The 16752-nt window shown below is 35.3% G+C and overlaps 1 protein-coding gene across 3 annotated transcripts in view; it reads right to left on the bottom strand.

Annotated features, from left to right (window-relative positions):
* CTNNA3 (catenin alpha 3) overlaps window positions 1–16752 on the bottom strand; it is a 1664900-nt gene that overhangs the window by 49556 nt on the left and 1598592 nt on the right. For all 3 annotated transcript variants that reach the window (XM_063101675.1, XM_063101677.1, XM_063101676.1), the window contains one exon: window positions 4532–4637. In XM_063101675.1, coding sequence (XP_062957745.1) covers window positions 4532–4637 — 106 coding nt within the window. The remainder of the gene's footprint in view (window positions 1–4531; window positions 4638–16752) is intronic.

Below are 16752 nucleotides of genomic sequence, written 5' to 3'. Positions count from 1 at the left end.
TTTGCTAACCGAAGGATGGCCTGGGTTGAAACAAACATAAAAATGTATTATTCTGTATATAGAATGTGGGTGGATGCAGAAAGGATGGTAAGAAGTAATGCAGACAAATTCTGGTTATTTCGATTTTTTGGTTAAAGACAGCCAGCCAGCTGTAAGAAACTTTCCTCATCCTTCCTCCTAGACTCTAGAACACCTTATTCTTTGGTTCCTAGGGCTATGGTTTTATGTGCATGAAATGAACCTGAACATATAATCACTCTCAAAGCATTTAAGACATTGTTTTCAATTTAAAAAATGACAGAGATCCAAAAAATGGGAAAAATAGAAAAACAGCATTGCTTTGAACAGCAGACTGACCATTACTTTAAGGATGCAAACAGATCAAATAATTCAGTATCTTTTTAGTTCTATTTAATTCCTGAGACCTGCTATGCATTTATTTTTATAAGATAGGAGTTTGTTAATCTGGAGAAGAAATGTAAGCATCATCATGTCTGCTTGAAATAAATTTCAGATAGATAGTAGTATCAAAATACATATATTGTCACAAGGTACATCTGGAAGTTATATCTGTAATAGACATGTAATAATAATATAATGAATGTTTCAGAAGTTTCTTTTTAGTATGGTTTTATTACAATAATTTTTTTGACTCAGAACATCTGCACAAAACAATTCAAATGAGGCATCCACCAACAATACTTTGTCAATATATCAATATAAGTTAGACTTGTAGGTTGTTTTGTTCATAATTCAGTGATTTTTGTATAATTTGGCTTTTACTTCTTTACTTTTTTTAAAAAAAATATTGTCTTAAATTAACATTAACACTGTATTTAACACTGAAAATTCATTTTAATTAAGTTCAGTTATGATTAGGTGGGAGTACTCAATCAATACCTTGGATATCTTTGCTTCGGCAAAATTATAGTGAAGGAGTAGTTAGGCTTCAGGCACACGAGCTGGGGGTCAGAAAGTCTAATTTTGTTTTCTTCTTGTGTAAAATACTTTAATAGATGCTAATTTTATTTTGGCTCCTATTCATCTTTCTATTTATTACTTCTGTAATAAATTGAAATCTACATATTATTCCTATTTTATGAGGTGTTAGCTCATCTAATTTAGAATATCTGCTAATATGATGAATTACAGTGTAGAATGGGGTAATAGAAAGCAATGTCTACCAGGAGTCCAGAGCCTGGAATCTTGGATTCACTTCTCCAACTTGTCATTCTGTTTATTCATAAGTCATATGTTTAAGAATTGTGATAGTTAACAACATAATGTCCTTTAGGAGTATACTGTCTCCTGGAGATTAAATTTGTACCAGAGTCCTGTAGGACTTAAACAAACATGTTTTGCATGGTATATTTAAGCTACCACATCATTTTGACACAATTCTAAAGCCCAATAGATGCTGGGTGATTGAGACAAATAAGCTTATATGAGGGCACCAGGTGTTTAAACAGGAGGATTTAATTCTTTTCTTTCTAGCTAGCTAACGGCAATGCCAGAGCAGTGAATGGTACATAGTATTAACACAATAAATATATGTTCCAAAAAGCAAAGCAGGGAGAAGGGGTAGGAAAGAAAAGGACAGGCAAGCAGAATGAGAAGCTTCAGCTAATCTGTTTTTATTCCATTCTCTCTATAAATGAACTTTGACTCTGAAACTTTATAGAATAATACTAAATTGGTCTAATAATATATAATATAAATATATATATATATGTATATATTTTCAAGTCTATATTGGGTGGAATTGCAAATTAATTGGTGTTTGACCTTCCAACATTCCAGCAAAAAAAAAAAAAAAAAGACGAGAGAGCATTGTAAAAATTGTTAAAATTATTTCGAGCCATTAGATTGATCAAAATAGAAAGCAACCAATGCCTCAGCAGATTTTTTCCACACTATAGGACACTGAAAATTACCTTGCTTTCACTACTCAGTTGTGTTCCACTATCAATTTCGGATACTATTTCTGCCTAAAATTTTTATGTTAATCTATCAAACAGTATCAGAATCACATTCATAGACAATCTCCCTAGGTGGTCACTATAATAACTGAAACAGTTTCTTTACTCTCAATTTTTATTTTTCAGAACACCATTTGTTCAGAACAAAAGTAATTCATTTGAAACTATTCTACTACATGAAGTGAAAAGGCCAAAGAGATTAATCCACAATTCTTTATTAGTCAGTGACTATTTCTTTAAGCTTCTCTTAAAATGTCAAAGCTATGTGGAAGTGAGACGATGCTTTGCTTTCTCCCATACAGTTTTGAGTAATGCTAAAAACGATGACATCATTTAATAAAGCTATGTTATAAAAGTACTTACTGCAAAGTGATATGATCCAATTAAAGAAGACTACCAATAATGTGTAAGAAAGAAAACTTCAGTGACACAATTATTTGAGCTTAGAAAAGTTTGTATTTTAAAATAAATAGAAGAACTATACTAGGAAGCATTTTATATTTAAGAAGTTATTAGTTCATATAAATCTGCCTTAAGTACTACAGTTTCATTTATTCCATAATATGTAGTCTCTCTTGTAAAAGTGAATGCAATAAAATTCTAAAATAAGAAAAACTATGGGCATATATGGGCTTCAGTCATTTTTTCAGACTAGGAAATTTTGACTTAGAATAGAGTTTGGTTTTAGTTATACATACTAAATACTATAGAAAACAAGATTAATAAAATGTTTATAAGGCATAAAGTAGCCAGATACTTAAATATTTGTATATTCAATGAATGTTTTAAGATATTTTTCTCTGCTATTATTAACCCTTATATGTTTCTCCTCCCTTATTACCACAAATATGGTATCTAATAGAACAGAGTTCTTCATGTTCCAAGAAACAGAGTACAAAAAAGAGTGAATAATAATAATCGTAATAAGAAATCCCAATAAAGTTTCTCTCTAGGTATACAAGCAAGAAATAGTATAAAATAGCTGCAAAGTCAAAAAGAGAAGTGGGGTTTCTTCCGAAGGGAAATAAATTTGAATTATGAAGTTGAATATAATATAAAAGCTGCAAAGTAATATTATACCCCAGTCTGAAATATTAACTGAATGTCTCAATACATTTACTACTAGAACTGACAGATTTTTTCAATTAAAGTTAGGCATAAGGTAACTTTAAAAATACAGCTCCTTAGAAAATTGGAATAGAAATGTAAGAAATCTAAGGAAAGAAAACCACGGTGTTCAGAAATACAAGTCTCTATAAGAATTATATTCTTCCCACATTTTATATCTTTACTTCAGGACTTTATTAATTGTTATTTGTCTTTAAATTTTAAATAAATATTAGGACATATTGTTGACACAGGAAACCTAACATAATAGAATTTTGAAACATAGCGATTTTTTAAGGACAAAAATAAGAAATCTAAGGTTTCGAGGGGAAAAAAACTTAAAAACTTATTGGTTGATTATTACAACCAATTAAAATAATTTGATATTCTCAGTAAGATCGAGAATAACAAATGCTGGGAAGGATGTGGGGAAAGGGGAACTCTTCTACACTGTTGCTGGAATTGTAAATTGGCACAGCCACTATGGAAAACAGTATGGAGGTTTCCCAAACAACTACAGATGGAGCTACCATGTGATCCAGCAATCCCACTACTGGGTTTATACCCAAAGGGATGGATATCATCATGTCAAAGGGATACCTGCACTCCCATATTCACTGCAGCTCTATTTACAATAGCTAAAATATGGAACCAGCCAACATATCCATCGACAGATGACTGGATAAGGAAAATGTGATACATGTACACAATGGAATACTACTCAGCCATAAAAGAGAATGAAATTCTGCCATTTGCAGCAACACTGATGAGTCTGGAGACAATTATGTTAAGTGAAATAAGCCAGACAAAGAAACAGAAATACCACATGTTTTCACTCATAACTGGCTGCTAAAAGGAAGAAGGAAGGAAGGTGGTTGGAGGGAAGGAGGGAAGGAATGAATGAAGGAAAGAAAGAAAAGACCACAAAAATATGTTGAACTTTTAGAAGGGAAGAACAAACCTAAGGATACCAGAGATCAGGGGGGAAAGGAGGGAGGGTGTCTGGGAAGTGACAGGTCAGGTAAAGGGCATAAAAAAATATCATGATTTGTTACAATGAATATGCTAATAATAAATTCAAAAATTTTAATAAAAAAATTATCCAACTCAAATTTTTTTAAAAAAATAAATAATTAAATAAATAAAATTTTAAGTCACACACACAAAAATAACAATTTGAGTATATTTGAAGCTGAAAAAGCTGTTTTTAAAAATGATTATATTTAAAGCACAAAAATCTGCTCTAAGAAATAATTAAGCTTCCTTAGAATTAATTGTTTACTACTTGTGCATTAATAATGTTATAAAATAAAAAAATAATTCAATTAAAATGTAGGAAAAATGATCTAATAGAGTAAAAAACTCCAACGTTGTCCTAATCAATGTTCAAATGGCAAAGAGCAATTAGCATGCACTTTTACCATGTCCATTTGTAAGTAACTCACCTGGTTGGCAATCTGCCGAGCAAGGACATCCATCCTTGATCCTGATTCTGATATCATTTTAGCTGCATAGATCACATCAGTTGTATGCTTTAGTGGTCCTTTGCCCCTGAAAATAAAAGAATACATGTTAGTTGCAGTGGTTCATAAAAAAATTGATCGACATACATAAATGATTTGCATCTCAATGTACTGGCCATTGGTTTTGCATTCTTCGGTCTTGGACAGGCCTCAATTTGACTCAAGTATTAAATAGAAAATGAAAAAAAAAAAAAAGAAAAAAAGAAAAAAATGAAGGCCTATTGTGTTAACATTCAGGAAATAATTCAGAGAAGTTAAATTCCATTCAATCTTTATTCCCAGGTGTTTATTATAGTGAAACTCAGACTAGAGATACTCTTGGTGGATCTCGATACGGAGAAGCAAAGGTATTTTCCTGATTCTGGGAAGAAACATAATATTTTGGACATTATATATATATATCCAACAGTGCATTTTAATCCTTTTTAATCTTTTTATGTAATCTCTCAGTTAATTGCATTTTGTTTTTATCACATTATCTCTCCTTCACTATAAATTCAAACATGGAAAGTCCATGCCTAACAAATATGTAATCCAGGGTCTTTAACACTGGAGCATAAATTAAATTTTTCTCCCAGTTGGCCCCATAGTGGTACTTCCAGCTTTGAAGAGGAGATATCCCAAGCTTAAATGCCTTTACACAATCTCACTACTCATTTGATCTTGTTTGCTTAATCTTCAGTTTTGCCACTTACAAGTCATGATGGGGGCATGAAAGAAAGGAAGGAACTGGTCTGTGGAAAAAGGATGAGGAGTCTAAACTCAGAGAGTCTCAGAAAGTCAGTGAGACCTGTAAGAACACTATTCACTTATTCTTCCTTACACGGTTTATTTTTGTCCCCCTCTATTCTCCCTGAATCTGTTTACTTGCTCTTAAGCAGCCCCCTCTTTCTAGAGTAACAGAAAAGGGCAGTATATCATAGTAGTTAAGTATGAGTTTGGAGTCTTACTATCTTGGACTGCTTCCCAGAAAAAGACCACTTCTTACTATTTATGTAAAACAAGTAAGATAAATAATCATTCCATGCCTCAGTTTCCTCAGTGATAACAGTAGCACCCAAAACATAGAGTCATAATAAGGACTCCATGAGTTAATTTCTACAAAGGGCTCTGTACATTCCTTTAAATAAAGTAAGCATTCAAAAATTTTAAGCAAATTTTGGTTCCTCACACCACGGAATAAATTTGGATTGATTTCAGGATTTTGCAAGGTAGATAAAAAGAAAGAAGGGTAGGGCTTACATTTTTGGAGCAACTTTCCATTAGTTTCTGAGTGATTGACCATTTTGATACAAAAGCAACATTTCTGCAGAGGAAAGTGGATACTGGCTTTGATGCATTACTGTGAAAGGGTAATCAAACCAGTCCACATCTACGTTTTACCCAGAGCTGCACAATTTAAAGATGTAAAACGTGTGCAAATGGACTGGGATACGACAACAGATGTTTTTCTATGCTCTCTTTCCTGAAGAAATAAATGAACGAACACCTGAATGAATGTAGCTGTGCCATCTACTTAAAACTACTCCTCTCCTTATTTCCTAACCCTTTACTGAGTGTCACCACACTGACTGTCATAATTATTGAATTTTTGTTCCTTGTACCTACCAGAGAATGGGACCCTGAAACAATGGCTCACTACAGCAACTGTCTGATGCTTCAGGGGGAAGAGGGATGATTAGGAAGTTTGGACAGAGAAATAAGCTAGTCTGGGTGAGAAAAGAAACATGAGAGTCTAAGACACAGTGGAGTTAGAAGAGAAGGGGAGTGAACACAGTCTTGCCCAAGTCTTACACCTTGGACTGACCTTCAGGGTAGACACTGATAATACTTATTAGAGGAAAATTTTTATTCATTAATAAGAATAGTACTATGTAGTGATAAAAGACAAAGAGAATTCATGCCAAGCTAAAGGATCGGATAATTCTACACCTAAAAGCTCAAACACCAGTATGTTTATTCCCTGTGTGCCAAAAAGGCACTTCCGTTGACCTTTTTCCCTGGTGCCTCTCAAATTCATTTTAATCAAGTTTTCCTGTAAAAATGGAACAGCGTGTCTAACATAATAGAAATCTCACCTCAAAGATGGTTATCATACTTCTCCTCTGAATCTGCTGAAACAAGTTGATTTGTAATTTAAAGAAAAAAAAATTAACATTAACATTACAATATTTGAGCTGCTTTTATCAAATTTACTTTACTCATCAGGCAGGACTAGATGTTATGTACCTGGTTATGTTCAAGAAAGGCACTGCATTTTATTATTTCTATGCATCTCCAGAAAAAGTTAACCTTAAATAAAGCTGTCTAAGCCCCCGAAAGGCAATGCATCAATTTTCAAGGTCTTAAACAATGGACAAAGGTTGTTTCTAAGGAAGCAGCTAAGGCTCTCGTAGCTTAAACCACAGACAAAGAGTTATATCCAAGGAATGCAGCTAATGTACCTTTCCCCTCAAAATAATATATTTCCCTGCATGAAAACCCTGGTCTGATGAAAGGGAAATTACCTCTAGCTTTAAATACATACCTTGCTATGAGACCACTATCTTAAATACATGTAAAACTCAAAAGTAACAATAATACACCATGACAGGCCACAATTATTCTCTTCCCCGTGTTCTTAATTAAATGGATTGCCTGGCAAGCTTCCTACTGAGTGTCAAAGAAAGTACGCATTTTACAAATGATTCCATATCATGCCAAGCTTCCAAAGGAAGCTACAATTACTGCAACTATGATAAATTTTTAACATTCTCAGCCTGAAATGTGTTATGTAATGAAGGCTTCTTAAATTGGGAAATACATTTAAAGGTTGTTTGCTGCCTTCATTTTCATAATGGGTTCTCAGGGTCTCCCGTCAGCTAATTGTGTCTTAAATCATTGACTTGGATCCTACAGAGAAAGATACCGAGGAGGAAGGGGTGAAGGTTAGAAATATTTTAAAGAAATCAGAGGCCAGAAATCTCTGTTACGCAGTGGTTATAATAATCACCTCTCTCTCTCCCCAAAAGGAGGGCAGATGGAGCTTTGAAGTGGAGGGCCTGCCAAGTGACACCTATGTGAGATCATGCATATGCAAATTTATCCATTCCACAATATGTATATAATTCAAAGCATCATGTTGCACATGACAAATATGTACAATTTTATCTGTCAATTAAAAAATAAAAATATTTTTTTAAATTATAGGTTAGAAGGTATAATGAGAAAGACTGCGATCACCTAGTGAGGTGCTGCCATGGCAATTTTAGCTGGGTAGGCAAAAAGGATACTTTCGAAAACTTAATTTACTGGTCTAACCTAGACGTGCCAGCCATTTCTGACAATGCCCCAACCTCTATTCTCACTCCTTCCCTGCCCTCATCCCATTTCTGGCATTCAGTCCCCTCCCTTCATTCTCCTCACATGAACACAAGAAAGAAGATGGTAGAGATGATCCGTAAGAGCTCAATGAACCAGGGCTCTGGTTTAAAAGCAAAAAATACAAAACGGTTTTATGGACTTATTTTGTCTTTTTAGGAACAGAGAATATCTATGAAACAATTTGGTATTTTCTGCTACTGATTAAAAATGAAATAGAAAGCTTAATTTTATTGTCTGCATTTTGTAGTCCCTAAATCTTTGATAATATAATATTATTCCCCTTTTCAAGACCAAAAACTTTTCTCTTAACCTTTTTGACCTTTGATATTTGTGTAAAATAAATCCCATGACAACGTGGTTTACTTAATAGATGAAAACAATGATAGCATATATATTTTTTCCATAATAATAGTTAACACATTTAGACTTTTCTGTGGGCTAGGCACTCTTCCGTACACACACTAATTTTACTAGTATAATAATCCTATGAATTTAAAATTATTATTATCCTTATTTTCAGATAAGGAAACTGAGGAACAAAGAAGTTAAATATATCTTGACCAAGTTACTTAGCTAGTAAATATTGGAGATGGGATTTGGATTCAGGCAATGTGGCTACAGAATCTGCTTTTATTTAACATTTATGCTATTCTGCCTCCCATGAAACACACTAGTTAAAATTGAAATATTAAAAGATCTTTTTTAAACATTGATGGTAGTTACTGTGAATGCAATAGAGAGCAAAACCAGGGTTTGACTTAGGTGCTGGGTGGTTGGGCAGGCCACCAGCAGTGACATGCTTACATACAACAGCTGCAAGGAAAACAACCTAAATCTGTGTCGCAGCTAAATAACAATGTACTAATTGCATAGACTTTTAGAGTCATGGCAAGTGACTGAAATGAGCCCAGTAGCCTCCAGTGCTGGGTTTTTTTTTTTTTTTTCTTTTTTGTCTTGAAATACTACTCTTTCTTTTTCTTATTCGTATTATATTTCCTCTCTTCTCCCACTTCCTCGCCCTCCCTTTATCCCCCACCCCCACCCCCGCCCCAGGATTCTAAACATTACACTCAAGCCATGCTAGATGGGAGATTGCACTTTGACATTTATTTTTAATGGTACAAATGGAACTTTTTTGGAGAGTTTTAGCTTTACACATAGTTATTTTATTTATTTCTAATATTCAAATTTAGTGCTCCAATAAAGTAGAGTGAGATGAATATGGATTTGGGAGATACATTTTATCTGCATCCCAGTACTGTCACTTATTAGCCAAGTAGTCCAGAGTAAAAGACTTTACTGGTCTGAGCTTATTCTCTCTTCATTAAAATAACAATTATGACATTTGTCACATAACAAGGAACATCAAAATCAAATGTTTTACACAATATTTGGCACACAGGATGTGCTCATCAATGTTAATTTTTTCTTTCCTTCTTCCTTTACAAGTATTGGTATTTTGTAAAAAATTAATTTTTGGTTTTTTAAATTTAAAAATTACAGTACTTGCCAGATAATATTAACTGAATTTATTAATTGAGTACCTTCTTATACCTGCTGAAAGCATTAATCTGTAGAACATTGTCCATAATATCCTTTTATTAAGAAAAAATAGAATATAAAATATATACACACATAAACTCTGTGGGATGTATATGTGTAGAGTTCTTTAACTCCTTATCCAGAGTTTATTTACATTTAGTGACAAATCTCTGTGGCAGTATGACTTCCTAGGATTAATGATTTAGCTACGTAAGAGTACTACCAGAATTCCCTTACTTATAATTCTATTAGACACAAAAGCAAAAAAAAAAAAAGCAATTATCTTGGAAGCAACAAAAAATGATGAGGTGAAGAGAGGTACCAGACTCAAGCAAGGACACACTGCTCTTCTACCATTCAAACATGAAACTTTAATTAGGCAACTCTCTCCCTTTGGATGTTACTTTGTCTTGTAAAGTGTCATTCTCAAGTTTTGAGGATTCTATAGAAGTCCTTGAAAAATAAGCTAGTGAATCAGCTAACAATCATCTTGAGTAAGTAGTATCCCAAGGGACCTTTGGGATTCAAGTCTGAAAAAGTTGTTTCATGAAATAGAGAATGTATTTGTCTGAACTTTGTAATATGGATATTTTCTCATTTCTGCTCCTCTTATTCCATATTATTCAGAGTAACCTAACTACTATAGCAACAACATGAAAATGTCTTAGCGGCACAACACAGTAGAGTTTCTGGGAGGACTGTGTGCTACCTAGTGGTTTAAGAACCCAGGTGCCTTCTCCCTGAAGGCTTCAGAGTCCTCTGCTGGAGCCATTGCATCCAAACATCCAACACCAGGAAAGAGTGAGAAGAGAGGATCTCATAGGAGGCCTTATGGGTCAGGATAGGAATTGGCACACAGCATTCCCAACCACAGTCCAGAATTCAGACACATAGACTCATGTAACTATGTAACTGCAAAGAAGGCTGGGGAATGTGTTCTATTTGGGCCCAGGAGGAAAAGAAAACAAGGTTTTGTGAACTCATAGCATTGACTCTGCATATACTCCAAGGAATGCTAAAATCCTATATTTCATTTATTTTATTATTTTTATTTTAGCAACAAAAGGCTGTGTTCCTTGTGAGAGGAAATTTTAGAGGTCACTAAGTAGGTGACAAAAACTGGGAAAGAACACATGCCCTTTATCAATACAGCTGAAATTATAAGACACAGATTCCACTTTGGCACAAGATCAAGTTTATTTCTTGTTTTGAAATTGTCACACTGTAGATGGTCTATTAGTAAAAACAAAACTTGTTACAAAAGTTCTGCTTTGTGCATGATGATCATAGTCTTTCGTGTTCAACATCATGTTTGTTTATGAAACAAGGATAGGGCTTATATTAGAGATACTTTGAGGGATCAGCCTGGGAGAATACTTTTAGTTAAGTAAGTATTGTTGCTGTTGTTGCTGCTATCGGTGGTGGTGGTGGTGGTGATGGGGTGTGTGTTTGTAAGTAGTAGGGATTCCTTTCCTCAAATCCACAAGCTAGTTTTCTAAAAAGATCTGAGACATAAATCTTTTTCCATTCTTCAGTCCTCAAAATCCCCAATTTACCCTTTAATTGTTAGTGTTATATTAAATTCCAAGCAGATTACAGAATTTGGAGAAAGATTTCACGGAAGGCGCAAAACATTAAACACATGGAAGCAAACATAGAAATAGAATAAAGGATTTCTTTAGCAAAGCTTATTTGTTTTGAGTTGTGAGCAAAACAGAGGTCAGTTAGCCATATATTTTGATTTTTGTCTTAAACATACAATCTTCTCCAGTTTTTCCTACACGTGAAGATTTTGTTATTTTTCTGTGTAATTTTGTACTAAAAGCACACATAATAACAGACTTCCTATGTTTCTATGCCTGCTTCCTATGTTCCAGGCACAACTACAATCACTTAATTTCTTACTTAATTCTCATACACTGCACTGCTGCACAGAATTGTGCGGTTTTCACACAAACATCAGAGTTGCTATTCACATTCTGGGTTCTCCCATAATTGCGCACATCACATTTTGTGCTGCCTTACTTGCCCACACTGCTCCTAAAATCTATTATCTTCACCCTATGAACAAGAAAACAGAATCTTGGAAGCTCAAAGTTTCTTAACTTTTCTCCAAGTTATGTGAATACAGGTCAGTTTGTACTGACTAGCAAGGAATTTGAATCATTAGCACTTTTGGAGCCAATTAAAAATAAATCACATAGTGAAAGCATCATCACAGGTTTTCTGTCACTATGCATCTTAAAGCACTGAAATTCAATGGCTACCCCTGAATCAGTGCAATGTTTCATATATTGCAAAGAAATCTACAAGAACAGGAGATTGCCAGCCATTGTTCTGAATGGGGTCCTATTTAATCATCATTCTCTGTCTAACTGACCTGAACCCAAAGGTTATAAAATAAATAACCCCTGATTTGGCTGAATTTCTTTTATCGGCAATCTGGCATTTATCTTTTTTTTTTTTTTAACCCATTTTATGTGGGTATGAAAATAGACCCAATTAGGGGAAAAAATGGTCAAAATCCCATCCCCCCATTGGACTTTGGTTCATAGAGACATGTACCCTAGTTGTGAGGGCCCAAGACTGGCCATCACGAGTTTTCTAGAACCAACAATAAAAGCCATTGATGTTAATTGAGAACCTTAGCACTAGTGAAAATTGTCGTTTCAGGTAGTTTTTCTTTAGTGACCTCAGCCCACTTCTTGACTGAATAAATACATTGTTTTAATAATATTATAGCTATCTAAGAAACATTGCCACTCTCATCTACTCTTCCAATGGCAAGGGAATTCTTGCATCAACTTATAGGGAAAACTAGAGTTGGTAGCTACATGCATCCTAATTCTTATTGTTCCCTCTGTAACCCACAACTGTGTGTGAATTGCTCTAATCTTTCTTCACACAATTCTTGTATTAGTTTCCTATCACGGCTTTAACAAATTACCAACATGATGGCTTAAAACAACATCAATTTATTGTCTTTTTTTTTCTGAAGGTCAGAAGTCCAGAATAAATTTCACTAGGCTAAATTTGAAGAGTCAGAAGGGCTGGTTCCTTCAGTAAGCTCTGAAAGGAGAATTCATTCTCTTGCCTTTTTCAGCTTCTAGTGGCTGCCTGTATTCCTTGGTTTGTGGTTCCTTTCCCCACCTCCACAGCACATCACTACAGTCCCTGTTTCTGCCATCACATTGATGGCCTTCTCCTTCCTGTTCTGCTGTTTCCTCTTGTAAGGTCCCCTGTGATATCACTGACTCAGATAACCTAGGATAATCTTCCCATCTCAAGATGCTTAATGTAATAACAGCTGAAAAGCCCCTTTTATCATATAAAATACATTCACAGGTTCTGGAATTCGGAGGTGGACATCTTGGAGAGTCATTATTCAGCTTACTCCAGTCCTCAAGAGTCACTACCAACTAGTCCAAGTAAGCTCCTTGAGGAAGCTACTGGTGTTCCTGAGCTTAGATCAAATCAGCTGAGACAAATTCCCAGTGCTCTTGTGGTTGCTTCTCCAGATTACTAGTTCTTTTTTTTTTTAAATGACCTATATTATTCCAGCTACCAGTGAAAAGGTCAGGTTCTTGTTTCTTAATAGTTTGCTAGCTGTATGCTCCTTTATTTATAATTCCTATCAAATGGAGTAGCCTGGGGAAATCTGGAGACATGGGGAAACCAGAGTTACCTGGGGAGATACTGTGTGCGGCTGGTACAACTTTCCTTCCCCTGTACACCACACGGTAACTTTAACCTGCCTTTCCCCTCTCCTGGTGCTACACATGAAAAAACACATGCCCTGAAAGCACATCAGACTCTTTCATGGGGCAAGAGGAAGGAAGGAGTCCTGTTCTGAGGAGGATGGGGAAAGTTTTTCAGGTGATTATTAAATGTACTCATTTTCTCTTGAGACCAACAGGCCTTAAAAACTCTAGAACATGTTTTCGTAAGACATTCAGAAACTATACCCCCTGTATACTTAAAGAGGTCATTTAAGAATGACATTATAGTTAAAGTTACATAAGAATGATCTGGAAAGCAATTTATTATTGAAACTGTGAAATATGAGATAAACTTCTCAGTGGTGACTCTCCAGACTCACATTAGTGAAAACTGTATCTTTCCTCATCCATGGGAAAGTTACCCCACAGCCCTCTCTTCCCCACCTCAAAAAAAGACCTAAGTCATTACTCATTGACACGCTCTCAGGACACAATGAGAAATGTGTACTCAGCACCAACATTCGAAAACAGGTCTTTTCTCTCCTTCTACACATGACTTCTCTAAGTGCACACGTTAATCAAAGCCAACGTACTGCAAATACAATTGCACTCTGACTGTGGGAGTCCCTCTTTTTCCTGTGGGCCGTGTCCTCAGCATTAATCATGTACATGATCTTTTACAGAGTCTGGACATTTTTTCTAGCTTCCCCTTAATCCACTCTGATATACTGGCTGCCCCTGCTCCTTTAATATCCAAATATTATAGGCTCAGAAAATAATCATTTTCAATTTAGGAAAATAATATAATTTAGGCATTATTATTTAACATTTGACCTTCTCAAAGTCTACCAACTCATTCCTTATTCTGGTCACAGTGCAATGCTATCCTAAGGTCCGGACGAAGTAACATGCAGAGGTGAAAGGGCCACTGACTTGGTCAACACTGATCACAGTTAATAGATTAGGTTCAGGGGTGGTTTGCAGCTCTGATTTGCCCCTAGTCTCAGGCCATGTTGTTTTTTCTGAGATGATGAGGACCTGCTGGCTCATCCTCGGCCTGCCCTCCTTTCCCTAGTTGGGTACAGCTACAGTTTATTAAATTTTAGGACACTGTAAAGCCTACCATTTTCAACTGGCTTATTCAGATTGAGTGTGACTTGAGACATTCTGTTTTATGCAGTTAGTTTTCATGTTAATGTGCCATTACTGCTGCTCTCAATTGGCTTACATGCTTTATTGAATTATCATATTGTGCAATGACCCGAGGTCAATTGTTTTTTAAGTAAACGGTACGATTTTAAAATTCAAAATAATTGGCTCTAGTTCAGGTGCACACCTTATTATTTTTTTTTTTTCACTTCCTTTTCCTATCAGACCTAACACCCAGTTATCTATCTAATGCAGTACGAGGCAAAATACTCAGTGTCTCCATTAAAAGAAGTTAAAGGAACATCGTTATAGAACAGTAGTTACCCAGTGTCATGCTGTAGTGGATTGAATTATATCCCCCCAAAACTCACTGAAGCTTGAATTGTGTCCCCCAGGTCTTATATATTAGAAACTTGGCCCCACTGTAACTGTTAAGAAGGTGGGAAATCCTGTTATGGTAATTGAAAGGTGGTGCCTTGAAGAGGCAGGACCGTGCAGTAGTGAATGGATTAAAAATGGTGGTCACGAGCGTGGTTCTGAGGGCTTTAAAAGAAGAGGGGAGTCTGTCTCTCTCTGCTCCACCATTTCACAATGTGATACCCTGTGTCACTGAAGTCATCACCACGACCCTCACCAGATGTATTCCTTGGACTTTGGACATCTCAGTCTCAGAAACCGTAAGCAACAAATTTCATTTTCTTTATAGATCACCCAGTTCCACGTATTTTGTTATAAGCAACAAAAACGGACTGATACACATGCTCAGCTATGTGACCCTACCTCTCATCTGTATGTACCCTTGCCCTAAAAGCATCTTTCCTTGGGATGAAATAGACTCACACCTACCTAAGGATTTGGACCTGCTTTTATACTGGATGGCGCAGTCTGGAGTGTCACATGTTGGTATCAGACTGAACTATACTGAAAGGAATATAAAAAAAAGGAATATGAGCTAGGCTTAGATTTTCTTTCTTCCTTCCTTTTCCTTTTCTTCTTTCTAGACTTTTTTGCTCCTTGTTAGAATATACAAGTGCTGTGGTGCTGCCCCAGCAGTGTTTGGGTCACTGTGTTAGGATGTATTGGGCCACAGGTATTCCCCAACTTTTTCTACTGGGGTCTTTTTATTCAAGGTCTGCCAGTTTGCTCTTTCTGAAAATATGCCTCAAAGTTTTCTGAAAATTCTTTTGAAAACTTTAATGATGGCATTTGAGCGTACTGAACCTGACTGAGAAGCCTTTCTATCCTGCCTAGAACTGCTCCCCAAACCCCAGTGTTTCCTTTTTTGAAAATATTCTTTGAAACATAAGACACTGGATATCCAATTAAGTGAGGTTATTTAGAAAGGAAAAAAAAATGGGAAATGATAAAACTAACATCCCTGTGATAGGAAGGTTACTCTGAATAAAACACAAATCACTTTGCAGCTTTTAGGAGGAAACTCATAGAATTCATTTTGGTGGCTTACACTTTGGTTCTAAATAACAGTTTTTATCCCCCAAATGAGAAAAATGACATTTTACCAGAAGGCTGAAATTATTCAGATTGTGACTATTGCATACAATCAGTTCCAAGAAGGTCAACGTGTTTATGCCAGGAGCTGGCATCCCAAAGCCATCCTCCTGTGTACCCTGAGCTTTTGGTGTTTGAAACAGCAAAACAATCACAGTCTTAGCCAAATAGGTTGCTTTGGAGCCTTTATTCAGCCTGCTCTGTTCAGCATAGGGTGAATAATAAGTGCTTTACCTTCATTTTTTATATATGTGTATTTATTTATGCAATATGTGTACTATTGTGCTAATAAATTATGTATATTATAGAACACATACAGAAATACACATTTTACAGGGGTCAAGTAAAAAAACTATTTTAAATATCTTGCTAATAATAATGTCATTAAAAACAATCTCAAGACACAATATTCCTTTAGGAGAAATTTAAAATGAGTGTTCGAGGCTGCACATCCATATTTCAAGCAGTCTTGTTGATAATTAATTTCATCGGCCTAGTTCTTGTCGGTTTTGATTAGATCATCATTGATTTTATTTTGTAATGTGTCTGGCCAACATCTCTTCCTTGGAATAGAAGAATTGTCAGTTCTGACATCTTCATGCTCATTGTTTGGGCTTCCCTTTTAATTATCTTCAATCGCTGGTTTATTTCATAAAATTTTTCTTACTTTATTTTTTAGGTTGTTTACAAATTTTAACTGTGGTGGAAAACATAAAAATTACCATCTTAAACATTTTAAGGGTATATTTACTAGTATTCATTATATTTACGTGGTTTTGCAATAGATCTCTCTTTTTTGTTGTATTTGGGACAATTTATTATACAAACATGTGGGGTACAAGGTTGATTTTCAATAGCTGT

Source organism: Cynocephalus volans, chromosome 7, assembly GCF_027409185.1.
Source record: "Cynocephalus volans isolate mCynVol1 chromosome 7, mCynVol1.pri, whole genome shotgun sequence".
NCBI lineage: Eukaryota > Metazoa > Chordata > Mammalia > Dermoptera > Cynocephalidae > Cynocephalus > Cynocephalus volans.
Note: the sequence above shows the minus strand (reverse complement) of the source record. Positions and strands in the feature narration are given on the sequence as shown.